We start from the raw sequence: 13,283 nt of genomic DNA on the forward strand, positions 1-13,283 counted from the left end.
AATCCCTGAAGTGTTGACTATAACCTCAGTCTGCTGACGTTAATGAACCAAGAGCTGTTTACCTGGATATTCATAAAGTCTGTAATATCAACTAAAACAACAAATCTGTGGTAGCATAATCAATATATAAAAAGTGGATATTTTGTAGTATATCAATACAGCTGAATGTCATACATGTTAACTTGTAATCTATGCAAATGTTTCAGTGTTCATAAACACCACCATGAGATCATGGGTCCACTGGGTTTACACTAAAATGTTTAATAAAATGAATAATTGATGATTTCCGATGTTTGCACGCAGTCTTCAAGCTCTGTGAAATGACGAAGAGCCTCTATTTCAATGGGAAGTGATGAGGCAGCAACTTTATTTACACAAACAGCACTAAATGACAAAACAATCCACAAGCTGCTTCCATACCTCCACGGCCTTGAGTTCATCCAGTATTTCTGACACTTTTGATGGTAGATTTTTCCAGGCCTATAAAAATACAAGACAGCTGTGATTCCACCATAGAAAACCTATCATGGTTATCATTAAATATATGCATAAAATAGAACTATATATCTTACAGGTAATTGGCGAACTATAAGATTGTCTAACCCTGCAAGGATTTGCATAGCTGTGCCAAAATCTCGATGTTCATAGCAAGATTTTCCAATAAGGAGAAACGTTGAGAGCAAATTCACCTGCAACTGGAAACATAAATAATACACCCAGTAAAGACAGGGAAAACGTGAATAGACTGCAAACTCTGTATATAAGAAACCAATGCTTGAACTGCTGAACAATGAAAGTATGGATATATTTATACAAAGAATGTTTTATGCCATAACAATATTATGAATACACATATATAAAACATTTGAGTATTAGTTTTCTATAAAAACCAACAACTGTAGTCAGCATCCAATGGCAAGGCAAATTCTGGTGCAGGATATTGCTAAAGAGAAAATAGAGGATATGTGCCTGTTGTCAGCAGTTTATATCCACAGAGGAAGACCAAAATATTCACATTTATTCTAAGCTCCATCAATTTGAAGTCACATTATTTCCAAAGATGTTTGGTCACACGCTCCAATCCTCCTTTCTAGTGTGTACATTCTAGCAAGTTTTGTCAAATTAGAGCGGATGGAGGGATTCGAGTGGCTCTTCTGTTCTTCTGCTTATCAAAACATATAAGGGTTCTAGGTATGAAAAGGAAAATACACTAGCTCCACTAAATACTATGGGGTATATTCACAAGAACGTGTGATAACTACCCCAAGAGTAGCTTAACGCAACTCTCAACATTGCAGCCTAACGTGGGAAAATCACGCCGTGCCAACCAAGTATTCACAATGCGGTGGTAGCCTGCGATAGTCACCAGATATTGCGTCAAATGTCAGCGTGAAAATCAATGCCACGCTGCAAAAATGCGAAACGCGAACGCAAAAAATCATGCAAAGAGGCCAATCGCGGTACAAAAATCAGAAAAAAGCAGCCACAGGCCTCCAAATCCCATGCGTCTGGTGGGAAAATGCACTATAAAAGAAAGGAAAAATACACCAAAATCAATTCAAACTGTGTAGCACCATGGATGCACCCAGACCGAGTGCAGAGGACAAGCCTAACCCCACAAGTCCCACCGAGGGCCAGCCAGGAATCCCGCATTCGGGGAAGGGCAAGGAGAAGAGAAAGAGGAAGACGGGGTTCAGTCCACAGGAAGACCGGATCATTGTCCCGGAGGTGACAGAACACTATCAACAACTGTTCGGCACCTCCACTGCGGCATTGGCAACCCAAACGGAAATACGGCAGGCCATCGTCACCAACGTCAATGCAGTCGGAGTGTCAAGAGGTCAATGGAGGAGGTCAAGAGGCGCTGGCATGAAGTGCACAGCCAAACCAAACAGAAACTCGGCACCAACAGGAAGGCAGCAACGGCGACAGTACATGGAAGTCCTGCGACACAGCAAGAGCTGGATGAGCTGGAGGAAATGGTGGCCACAGTCAGCAGTGTGGAGACGGTGGCAGGATTTGGGGGCCTGGACACAGCTCGATACGACCTGACCCAACAGCAACAGGGTGAGTAACGACCAGGGACTGGGGGGACGGGGGAGATGGGCACAATGGCACACATGCACAATTATGTGTAGCACACTGCACACCCACAATGATCGTGGGACATGTCCCTGATAGCCTTGGCACACTGCAGCACACATAGAAACACTAAGTAGGCCCCCTTCACAATGTGCACAAAGTGGCCCCCTCCCTATCACCAATATCACAACCGACCCATGCACATGTGCTGAGTCCAGCAACGCAGCGGCTCTGTGACCCACACTGACTATGCAAGTGACACTGCATGCCCGATAGCATGGCAGCAGCCAAAAAACATGACATGGCCCACAAATCGACATGGAGGTGGCCCTGTGCAGATCACATCGGTAAAGGAGTAGGTCACACTCTGACATTTCCACATGCACCCACAACACATGCCGTACAATACATGCAGCAGACGAACAATGCACCAGGCCACAAAATCTGTCCGAGAGCACATATGACCCAAGTCAAAAACAAATCAGCCACCGAAAAGCACACAATTCAAAGGCACCCCGCCTCAAAGGGTGAAGGCTACACGAAATCAGAGCTGCAGGGGCAACTCTCCCACAATGCAGCACACACACATAGCAAGCACAGAACATTAGCAATGACGGCAATGTTGCAACACCAACACCACAGGGCAGGGCTCACAACAGGTTCTGCACATGCGTAGTAACCGTCCACTCACATCTGGCATTGCCTGACACTGTGTGATGACAATGTGCGGGTACTACCACACATCCGTCATGTAGTCGAAAAACACACTGACTGCCATCAAATAGCCAGCTCCACCAAAACAGTCACAATGTACATTGGCATGCAGTCTGAATGTAAACATCTGCAAATCTTCAACATACATGTGTAACACTGTTAACCTGCATCTCCCCTTTACATTGCAGAGGGACAAGCAACACCTTCTGCAGAGCACACCACACTTCCCATCATTGATGATGAGGAGGACAACCTGCACATATGTCAAGATACCCTCCAACAGATAATGGACAGCCTCCGAACCCCATCCCCAACAGCAGGGCAGGTCAGCTGCCCCGAGGAGACCCCACCACCTGCACAGACCACACAGCAGGCAACACACACCACCACAGCTGTCTCCCAGGACCCCCGACCAATACATGGAGTTCCAAAAGTGTGTGTGGGGTTGCCAGGTGGAGTTGGCTGAACGGATGCGGGTGGGTTTCGAGCTCGTGGCAGCCAAACTCGATGCAATACGTGGGTGTCTGAGTCCCATCAGGGACCACGTACGGTCCCTATCTGACACTCTCTGTATGCACCATGATCGACCACAGACCTTGGCTGACCTCGCTGGGGCCATTAATCGAATACAAGAACTGTCTGGTCAGACAGGCACAAGCGATGACAGCACAGAGTTGGCACAGATGCGGAGGTCAATGGAGAACATGGAGTATATGCTGGCTGGAAGTATGGCTGCCATGGCTGGACACCAGCGAGTAGTAGCTGGGAACTTCAATGCCCTGTGGTTCATCATCCTGCCATTGCTGCCACTGAGCCTGTCCCAGATGACTGAAGCAGGAACATCGACACACACAGCTCCGAACCCTGACATGTCAGTGGCACACACTGATGCTGCCCCATCACCTTCGCAGTCTGATGTGTCAGTGGCACACAGTGATGCAGCCATCACCCCGCCACACACACCGGACACACCGGCCACAGAACCCGTATCAGGGGAGTAAGTTGGGGATGGTAATTACTGTGTGAGGAAGGAGGCAGTAGCATCCATCACCACCAAATGGCCTGACCCTGCCTGATTCTGCCCCATACATCATGCCCTGGGACAACACCTTCCACTGACCCCCGGAACACTCTGCAACATTCACCCGGACCCCGACACGGACTATCATATCTTCAATGCTGGACAATTACACAGCAATCCTGCTGTGGACTGCACTCCCCCTCTTCCTAATCACTTTTCTATCCCCAAAGGACTCTGGTTGGCCCACCACTTGGCTTCCATGTAATGTGGGCTTGGATGGCCATGTACAGCTCCAGCCCAGTCAATCACCTGAATGTGAATAAAACATTCTAAATCGCACAGATGTGTCATGACTATGTTCGCTCACGTATGGAAGTATGGCTGGATGTAGGGACAATGATTGCACATGAAGGTACACCCTGTTAACTGACATCTATGCGCATGTGTATCCCTGAGACACATGGCCAAAGGATGACTGTGAAGGTGAGTTCTAGCTGTGTCCCCCCCAACGTAGGCACACGTCCATGTATTGAATAGGGCTGTGTGTAGGAATGACCAAATTGGTAGCAGGCCAGGAGTGGTGTCCTACACCACATGTGACTACTGAACTTTACGTCGCATACCTACTCACACACATCTGTGTGGACACATTCTGTTATGATATATGACATTGCTCCCAATGGTCAGAGGTTGGACACCATACTCACATTGCTGAAGTCACGTAAGTGCACAGGTCGGCCAGCAACTAGCCCAAAACAATGTCTGGCTCACAGAGGTGGAGCTTGCAAAAGGGAGCCACCCCCATTGCACATGCGTCAGTCAGTTCCTCCCTGTGTAGGGACGATGCTCATTGTGGCACACGAGTAGACAATCTAATCAACACTCATCACAGTTAGACACCAGTGGAGTGGCATAGACTTTATTGGCATGCGCGTGTCAGTACAGACAAGGCTACGGCCACGAAAGGCAGGGACATGCTTAAGACACTTACACGCAGCATGGGAACATGTTGAGGTTCCGAAAATGGTGAGGCAAAAATTAACAACAATCATCACGGATGGCAACGGTCTCAGCCCACCTTGCCTTGCTGGATGAGTTATGTGTTGTTTGGCGTCTGCCCATTGCCCCGTGTGAGGGGGCACGACTCACTGCCCATGGGATCTGCATAGTGCTCTGCCACCGGAGTGCGCCGATTGTCTGCTCTGCTGACAGTGATCAGGTGAAAGGGTCCGACAGGTTCACATGTCGTGCTACATTGCCATGTGTGTACTCTCCCCCCAGCAGTGTGTCCTAATTGGTAATGTTGCCAAACGACGCTTTGCTGCTCCGACCATGGACCTGCATCACCTTGCACAGGTGTGTGTGTCCACATGCGTAGTTCCAGGCACATGCATCCAGAGTCCTGATGAAGGCAGACATGTCCTCTGTTGTGGTGGGATATGTGAGCATTCCCCACAATGCAACAAGTTGTTGGGACCTGTGCTGTGGGGGACAATCCGATGTGGCTTCAGGAACGTAGTTACTTGTCCATGAATGCCTGTGCAGCTTCATGTGCAATGTGTTCCAATAGTACGTCGTTGTTGTGTTCAAGGAACACCAGGGTGAGCCAATCCATTAACTGGTCTGGGATGGTGTGCTCAGCCCAGGTCATTTCACCAATCCGCAACACAGCCCAATAGGGGAGCGCCTCGATGTGGTCACTGCACACGAGGAATTGTGCAATCTCCCATGGCAACTGCCAATACATACGCAGTATGTCAAGGCATCCCATGCACCGCTGTCTTGGTTACACTCCTGTTCGTGATCCAACAGGGGGCGCAGACACAAGTCATAATCCAATTCATCTATGGTTGTGTTGGATAGGCAGACATCCATGGGACACTCGAATGTGCATGTTCGGCAGTGGAACCAGGGCTGGACGCAGGTGACGTAGGCAATGTGGATGCTCAGCCAGTAACTGATCCCAGCACTGCCAGTGGCAGTGCACCCAATAAATGCAGCATACGTGCATGGTACTGTTCCACGTGACAGGGGTTGTGCATGTGCCCGGGATGGCCTGCCATTGCATTGGTGCGTCTCATGGAACCGGCACTCTTCTGAACTGCGGCAGTTGTGTGGAGGATATGCCACAGCTCTGAGCAATGATACGAATGTCTGTGCAATGTTGGGGAGAATGGGTTGCTGTTTCTGTGAGTGTCAAGGGCATCCCATGCGGGGGTACATCAGGCAGAGGCTTCTGTGTGTGGGGTGTGGATAAGTGGGATAGTTCATTTGCGCAATGCGTAGTGTGGCAGTCGTCCACATCTGCAATGGCATCTCTCTCAGGGTGTTCCAGCCACGTTCTGGACCAAGGTCAGTGGTGCAGGTGTCCTCCCGTCTTCTGCATTGGTACAATGGAGCATTCATCCCTGACTACTACTTGCATTTTCGGAATGTGATGTGGCATTGGCGCTGAGATTGGGACAAGGTCTTGGGCTCATGGTGATGGCAATACACACATACAAGTTGGCATCTGGAGCCAGGTGCCCGAGAGGCCTTGCGCTGCTTGTGCAATCTCACTCCGTTGCTCTTCCTCGCTCTCTCCCTCTCTTTCCTTTGTTGGGCACATGGCACACCTTCTTCTCTTGGATTTTGTCTTCCAGGCTGTGTCCTACAGATTGTCCAGCGAGGACCTGCTAGGACTCATCCGAATGGTTGTTTTGGCTTTTGTTTGTATGGTGTTTTGTGTTGGTGATTGCATTGCTGTATGGCTGATTCTCCATTTTCTGGCCACGCATGTATGTTGATTTTCCTGCTTGAGCGACATGAGGCAAAATATTTGTTTTGGGATTTGTGGTGTTGGTGTGCAGTTCTTTGTCCGGGATTGGGGGGGGCGGGGTGTGTGTTGCAGGCCTGGGGGTGGTGTCGGTGGGTGTTGTGGCCCTCTTGGGTGTCCGTGCTGCTTGTTCAGTTGCTTGGGGGCATCTGTTGTTCTTCATGTGTGGCTATGGGCTGTGCTCCCTTGTCTGGTGCAGGTTGTGGTCCGACTTTGCACCAAGTCTGAGCAGGTGTTAATTTCCTGCTGCTAACGCGCCTTATTGCCTGTTTTGTGTTCCTATCGCAAATCTGTCTGGTCTTTGAGAGTGTTGTGGAGTGATGTTGTCACTGCTTTTTGCTCGGGGACGCCTACTCTGCATCTCATTTGCGATAGTTGCCGGGGTCATCCGTGGCGATGTTTGTTGCGGATGCTAACGCTGGAAAAGTTGTGCTGTAGGCTGTTTGCACCGGCTTGTGAATGGGGCGGTAAATTTATCACGACTTTGGCTGCGGTAAGGTGCCGTTAAATCGGAGATAGCTCCTTGTGAATATGGCCCTAAGAATGTAAGATTGTAAAACTGATTCACACTAATTGAAGAGAAAGTTACATTTTGATTTAATGGCACTTTGCTGAATGAAATTAACATAACAGTCCTCAAACGGTGATGCTCCAACACAAAGGTCCCAATTTTGAAAAAGAGCTGGTCGCACTCAGACCACTGTAGTGTGTGACCAGGCTCTCACGTTCACATGCGTTCATGTATTTATCAGTGGTTTTGTACAGTACAGACCAGATCCACAGAGAGACAGAGAGCTTTACATAGGACCAAGTTACAAGAGCAGTAGGTGTATATAACACAGATACAAATGGTAAATATAATATGGCCATGTAGCAAAGTATCATAATTATGTACATAGAAGGAAAAACTAAATAATAACATATAACATAAGAATAAACAAAAAATTATCCCAATATAACTGAATATAAGCATTATTTACAGGAGTTATGTCAGAAGAAAATGTGTCAACTTAGTGATCGCGGTCCCTGCAGAGGAGGAAGTGGTGTTGTAACAAAAGGGACTTAAGCTTCTGTTTGTGAGTTGCATAGAAAGGCATTGTCCTCATTGGTAATATGATAGACTTCCAAACCTTGGGTACACTCCCAGAGATGGGTTGTTTTAATATTTTGTTATCTTGAAAAGAACAGTGCCAGAGCTCCACAGTGGGGTACTGGCTGCTTGAGATTAACCATTTCTTGGGAACATGATGCTATGGTATTTCAATCTGTAGAGCACACTATCATCCATGGGTATCCTGTCACTGAGCAGGTGTAATTCCCTTACTAAACCTAGGGTTGGGTTATTCGAGGTCTATTGCCTCATGTGGAACTCAAGGACAGATGAGGAGGCTTTGAGGTTGTGGTAGGAGGTTTCTCCATGCTTTAGGAGAGATGTATGAGAAAGCTGATCTATTTTTGTGTATGCGTGGGATGTGTCAAGTAAGAGTACAGCAGTGTGGAGCTGTCTGCATGGTTGGTGGAAGGAAATGCAGCTGCTTAGGTAGATATGACCTATGTTGTGTAGTGCCTTGAATCCGTGTATGAGTCTGAACTTAGCACGTTTGTGTATCGGGAGCCAGTGGAGCACCCTGAAGAGTAGTGTGTTGTGTGTTCTGCGTGGGAAGTTGAGGATGAATCTGACTGCCATGGTCTGGATTAATTGTAGGCTTCTGGTGAGTTGCTTTGGGATTCTGGTGTAGCAGGTTTTCCTCCTAGTCCAGTTTGCTGGTGATAAAGGCATGAGTGATGTTTTATCTAGTGTTACTTAGGAGTCATTTGAAGATCTTCCTCAGCAACTTCAGGGTGTTGCAGCAGGATGCGGTGACAACATTGATGTGTGCTGTTACATTCAGTTTGCTGTCAGTGATGATTCCAGGGTTCTTGGCTAGGGTGGAGGTGCAAGGTCTGCTGATCACCAGATGAAGTCTCATGGCGAGGTTCAGCTTGAGATGATTGGACTCCGTCCAACTGGTGACTTCGGTGATGCAAGAGGTAAACTCGATCCATGTGTAGGAGTTTTTATCTGAGGGAGCGAGTATCAGTTGTGCGTCATTGGTGTAGGAGAAGATTTTGATGTCATGTGTGCGGATGACATTGGCTAGCGGGGGCATGAATGCATTGAAAAGGATAGGGATGAGGCATGACCCTTGAACAGCTCCAAAGATAAAGGCTTTCAAAACGTACGGTGCCAGGCTGACAGCATGAGTTCTATTTATCAGGAAGGAGCAGATCCAGCAGAAAGTGGCTGCTTGAATGCCAATCTCATGAAGGCGGCTAATGACAATGGAGTCTAAGACCCTGTCAAACACTGTAGAAAGATCTAAGGAGATGATGATTACCGTGTCGCCTCTATCCATTAAAATACGGGTGTCATCTGAAATGTGATAAGCGCTATGGTTGGGCCTAAATCCAGGCTGTATGGTGTTGAAGAGCTAATGGTTTATAAGGAGTTCAGTGAGGCATCAATTGATGATCTTCTCGAGGACCATGACCAGGTAGGCTAAGAGGTAGAGTGGTCTGTAGTTGAAGAGTGTGGCTGGATCCATGGAGGATTTCTTGAGCACAGACATGACATTGCTGTGTTTCAAGGCATCCAGGAAGATGGCTGAGCCGATGGGAAATGAGAATTTGTGTTATAGATTTGCTGATAGGAAGGCGTTCTTTGATGAAGGCCTGTTGGAGATAGGGGTTCGATTGTGGGTTCTGGAGTGGAAGGACATCGTGGGGATGGCGGTCTCATTCATAGTAATATTGGGCTTTGAGGTCCAGGTCTATTATTTAAGTGTTATGACAAGCCAAGTTGCAATGGAGATGGGGTCAGGTTGAAGGGCGAAGTTGTAGCATAGAGAGGCATTCTTGTCACAGAAGAATTTGAGAGTTTGTTACAGATGCCTTGTGGTGGGGAGTATGTTGCTGGAAGCAGCTGGAGGTGAGGTGAAGTCTTTTATGGTGGTGAAAATGTCGTTGCTGCTGGTGTGGATGCAGTCTGCGAGTGCTATGGCCTTGGTTCTTCTGATTTGTTGGTGGTAGTGTCTCAGGGCAGATGTGAATATTTATTTGTTCATGGAATCTTGGCTCATTCTCCAATTGTGCTCCATTTGCTTGTGAAGTTCCATCATGCGTTCTATTTTGTACCAGCTGGCTTGTTGTAATGCTCGTGTCAGTGTGTTGTGCTTGAGTGAAGCCAGGGTGTTGTGGCATGCAGAGATCCATCTGTTGATGCTTTGGATTTCTTCCTGCAGATTTCTGGTGTGAGAGAGGAATTCCAGTGCTCCTCTGGGATGTTTTTCAAGCTGATGCGGGCAGGTCTTGGTGTGGTGGGTCTACAGTGTTGTGGGAGAGGTATGTTGGTCTGTTCAGTTAATAGGTGATGGCTTGTCAATAGAGATGTTGTTGAAGAAGGTGAAAATCAGGTGCAGGAGGTGTCCGGCGTTATGAGTTGGTCTATTGATGTTTTGGGTAATGCAGATTTTTCCAAGGTTTTCTAGCAGGGCAGTCAAGTTATAGTTGGTGCAGTTTTCCAGGTGGAAGTTCAGGTCTCCGAGGATGATGAAGGTGCTAGAGTTGATAATGATGGGTGCAACAAAGTCTGTGATGTTGCTGTCAAAGTTAGTGTGAGTTTTTGGTTATCTGTAGATATGGGTTCTGTGCAGGCTGAATTTTGCTGTGATGCGCAGTTTTAACATGAGATGTTCCATGTAGTCGGTGGATGTGTCTATGCTAATGCTGATGTCGTCCTTCAATATTATTGTGACTTTTCTTCTAGGTTTGTGTAGTCAGTTCTGCCAAGTGATCATGTTGCCGGCAGTGAAGGATTTATCGATGTCCAGTGCAAAGGCTGGATTCCTTCTTGTTACCATGACGAACAGAAGGTGTGGCTCATGGTCGTTCAACAGGTCCCACATCTCCTTCGCCTATTTCAAGAGTGTGTCGGCCTTGAGGAGCATGCATGTGTGCAGGGTCCTGTGTGGGTGGTGTTTGATCCATCTGAGTGTGAGATAGGTGGTACTGAGTCCTGACTGTGCTGGGTTTGGCAAAGGTGAGTCTGGGAGTGTGCAGGAGGCACAGGAGAACACTCCCTGGGTAGAGTGTGGTACAGTGAGGCAGCAGAATAACAAGAGTAGGCTGATGTTGAGGGTGAGGAGGGTTGTGGTGGAGGGTGGGGGTAAAATCAGGGTTCCTGGCACTGGGGCCTATTATAAGACTTATCAAGGTGATAAGACTTATAATAATACAAGTTAGTTTGCAGATACTTCTTGCCTACATGAGGAGCCATGTCACTATGACCAAGACTGAGAGGCTGTGAACACAATTTCTTCTTGAAAAGTAGCCTGTCACACACCAGTGTGCAGATCCACTTTGTGAAGGTCTAGGTGTAGATATGTAGTTCCTAGATGGTAGATTTGGTAGTTCAGCTGAGATACCATGAACACTATATCACTTGTTTTAAATAGGAGTGGGTGGAATTTATCGCAAAAATGTTAAAAATCTCCGCAAACACGCGGAAATATCACGAAGATGCGGAAGTTTTTATCCCGCCCGTTCGCTGTATTTTCTGCGTGGTCGCGGCTCGCCGACTTACCCATGCGGTTCCTCGCGGGCGCGGCCATCTTGTTTTCACTCTTCTCGCGGTGCATGATCGCGAGAAGAAAGACGTGATCGCGCGACCAATGACATTATTGCGGGCGCGAACTGTCGCGAGACAGCGCAAATGGCTACCAACAATCCAACATCTCGTGGAGAACGCGACCGGATCGGGAAAACTTGTCGGCGAACGCGGGGAATCAGGTAAGGCGATCGCGCGCACGCGAGAATGTATTATTTTACAGCGCGAGCAAGAAACAAATTATCGCTAAGCTGCGGAATGCGGAAATTTTGACATTTTCGCGCTCTCCGCGGAACGCGAAAATGTCAAATTATTGCAATTTCCGCGAGCGGAACGGAAATTTAGCCCAGGCCTAGTTTTAAACCATCTTCTGGGAGCAAAGGCTATTCTACTAACTTTCTGAACACATCATTTATCCTTTTGGCTAATGGGCTAATGTGTGATTGACAGGATAAATTATTGTCCTTTGAAGATGCCTAGAGGTTTAGCCTGTTCTACAGTGGAAGGGTAGTAGTTGAACACAAAAGCGAAGAGGCAGGTTTCACATGGATAGAGAAGTTTGGAAGAGAGATCAGGAGGAACTCTGTTTTAAGCAGATTCAGCTTCATATGTGGTAGAGACATACTCAACTGGATATCATCAAGAACCCGGGCAATGAATGACATGCCTTAAGAAAATATCAAATAAAATTAGATATCATGTGCCTAACAATACAATGAGACGTTTGAATATTTGAGAATAGAGGCACAATATTATATGTAGAGACTGAATAGAGTAAAACATAATTTAAGAAACACCTTTATGGAGCATTAAGATTTTGGACAGAGTTTGTTAGTTATGTGCATTTAGATCTATTTTGAGTGAGTGCAGTGTATAACCACGTCAAAAGCTGCTGATAAGTCCAGGAGGATGAGGAGGCAGGAGTCACTCTTGCCTAATATGCAAATGGACTTGTTGAATATATTACTATTTTGGTTTCTGTGCTAGCAACCTAATCTGAAGTCTGACTGAAGTTTATCCTGGATGGAATTTTTCTATGTGGAAGTTACCTAGATGCTCAGTGTCCTCTCATGTGTTTTTTCTTTTAGTAACAGAGATAGCTGACCTGTTTTTTGGTAGTACATGCCTTCATCTTGTCATAGTTACGTGCTAATCAGGCTCATCCAGTAAGGTGTAAGGTAAGAGCTTCTATGTGTGAAGAAAAATGTGGATATATTTTCTAAGAAGTAAGAGGGTGGTCTGTTCTTGGTAAGTTTATTGTCCATTTCCATGTGAGCAATATCTCTGAAGAATGACCATGTAATCTTGGACTTCTGTGCTACATCTATGCAATTATGGACCTTCACTGGGTGCCTGCGTGATGTAGACAGGTTAATTTGGTGATGTTATAAGGCGGGCTGCCTTCCACCCACATAGGACATGTGAGTATGTGAGCATTTCAACCTTAATGGGCAAGTAATTGTATTTTATGCCCATAACAAAAGTGTATTTGTGAAGGTGCATCACAACTTCAAGTTCACACATTTAATGTACATTAGTGTCAATTGCCAAATAACATGACATGGAGTAGGAATGACTGGCTTAATATTGTAATGAATTGACAAAAGCTAGATTCCTATTAGAGCTTTAGTTGGAATTATATAAGCACAAATGTATTTCCCATGTACGTGGCTCAAATAATAGCTCTATTGGGTTCTATGCTGCAGATTCCAATGTTGCCTTGTGATCAGAGGAAATAAACCTTCGTTACAATGGTTATTGTGAGATCCTTGATTGTGAAAGTTGATACAAGCATCTTTAGGTGAGCAGCACTTAATAAAGTTTGCAGAGTGAAAAGTGTGAAAAGGTTTAAGAAAGAAATTGCCAGAAAAGTGGTAGGTTTAGAGGAGCTCCCTATAAACATGTTCAATGCCCCTCACAGAACTGCTGACTCTCTGGACCCGATTTCCAGAGCAACTACTTAGGTTGTTTTCATACATACCATACTGTTTCTGATTGCTCCTCAT

General features: G+C 46.5%; 1 protein-coding gene across 1 annotated transcript in view; it reads right to left on the reverse strand.

The window, feature by feature from the left end:
* KNDC1 (kinase non-catalytic C-lobe domain containing 1) overlaps positions 1-13,283 on the reverse strand; it is a 575,645-nt gene that overhangs the window by 105,599 nt on the left and 456,763 nt on the right. Inside the window, exons 27-28 of the mRNA XM_085606188.1 lie at positions 573-695; positions 421-480 (exon numbers count right to left, since the gene is read on the reverse strand). Coding sequence (XP_085462314.1) covers positions 421-480; positions 573-695 — 183 coding nt within the window. The remainder of the gene's footprint in view (positions 1-420; positions 481-572; positions 696-13,283) is intronic.

This window comes from Triturus cristatus, chromosome 1_2 (genome assembly GCF_964204655.1).
Source record: "Triturus cristatus chromosome 1_2, aTriCri1.1, whole genome shotgun sequence".
NCBI classification, from domain to species: domain Eukaryota; kingdom Metazoa; phylum Chordata; class Amphibia; order Caudata; family Salamandridae; genus Triturus; species Triturus cristatus.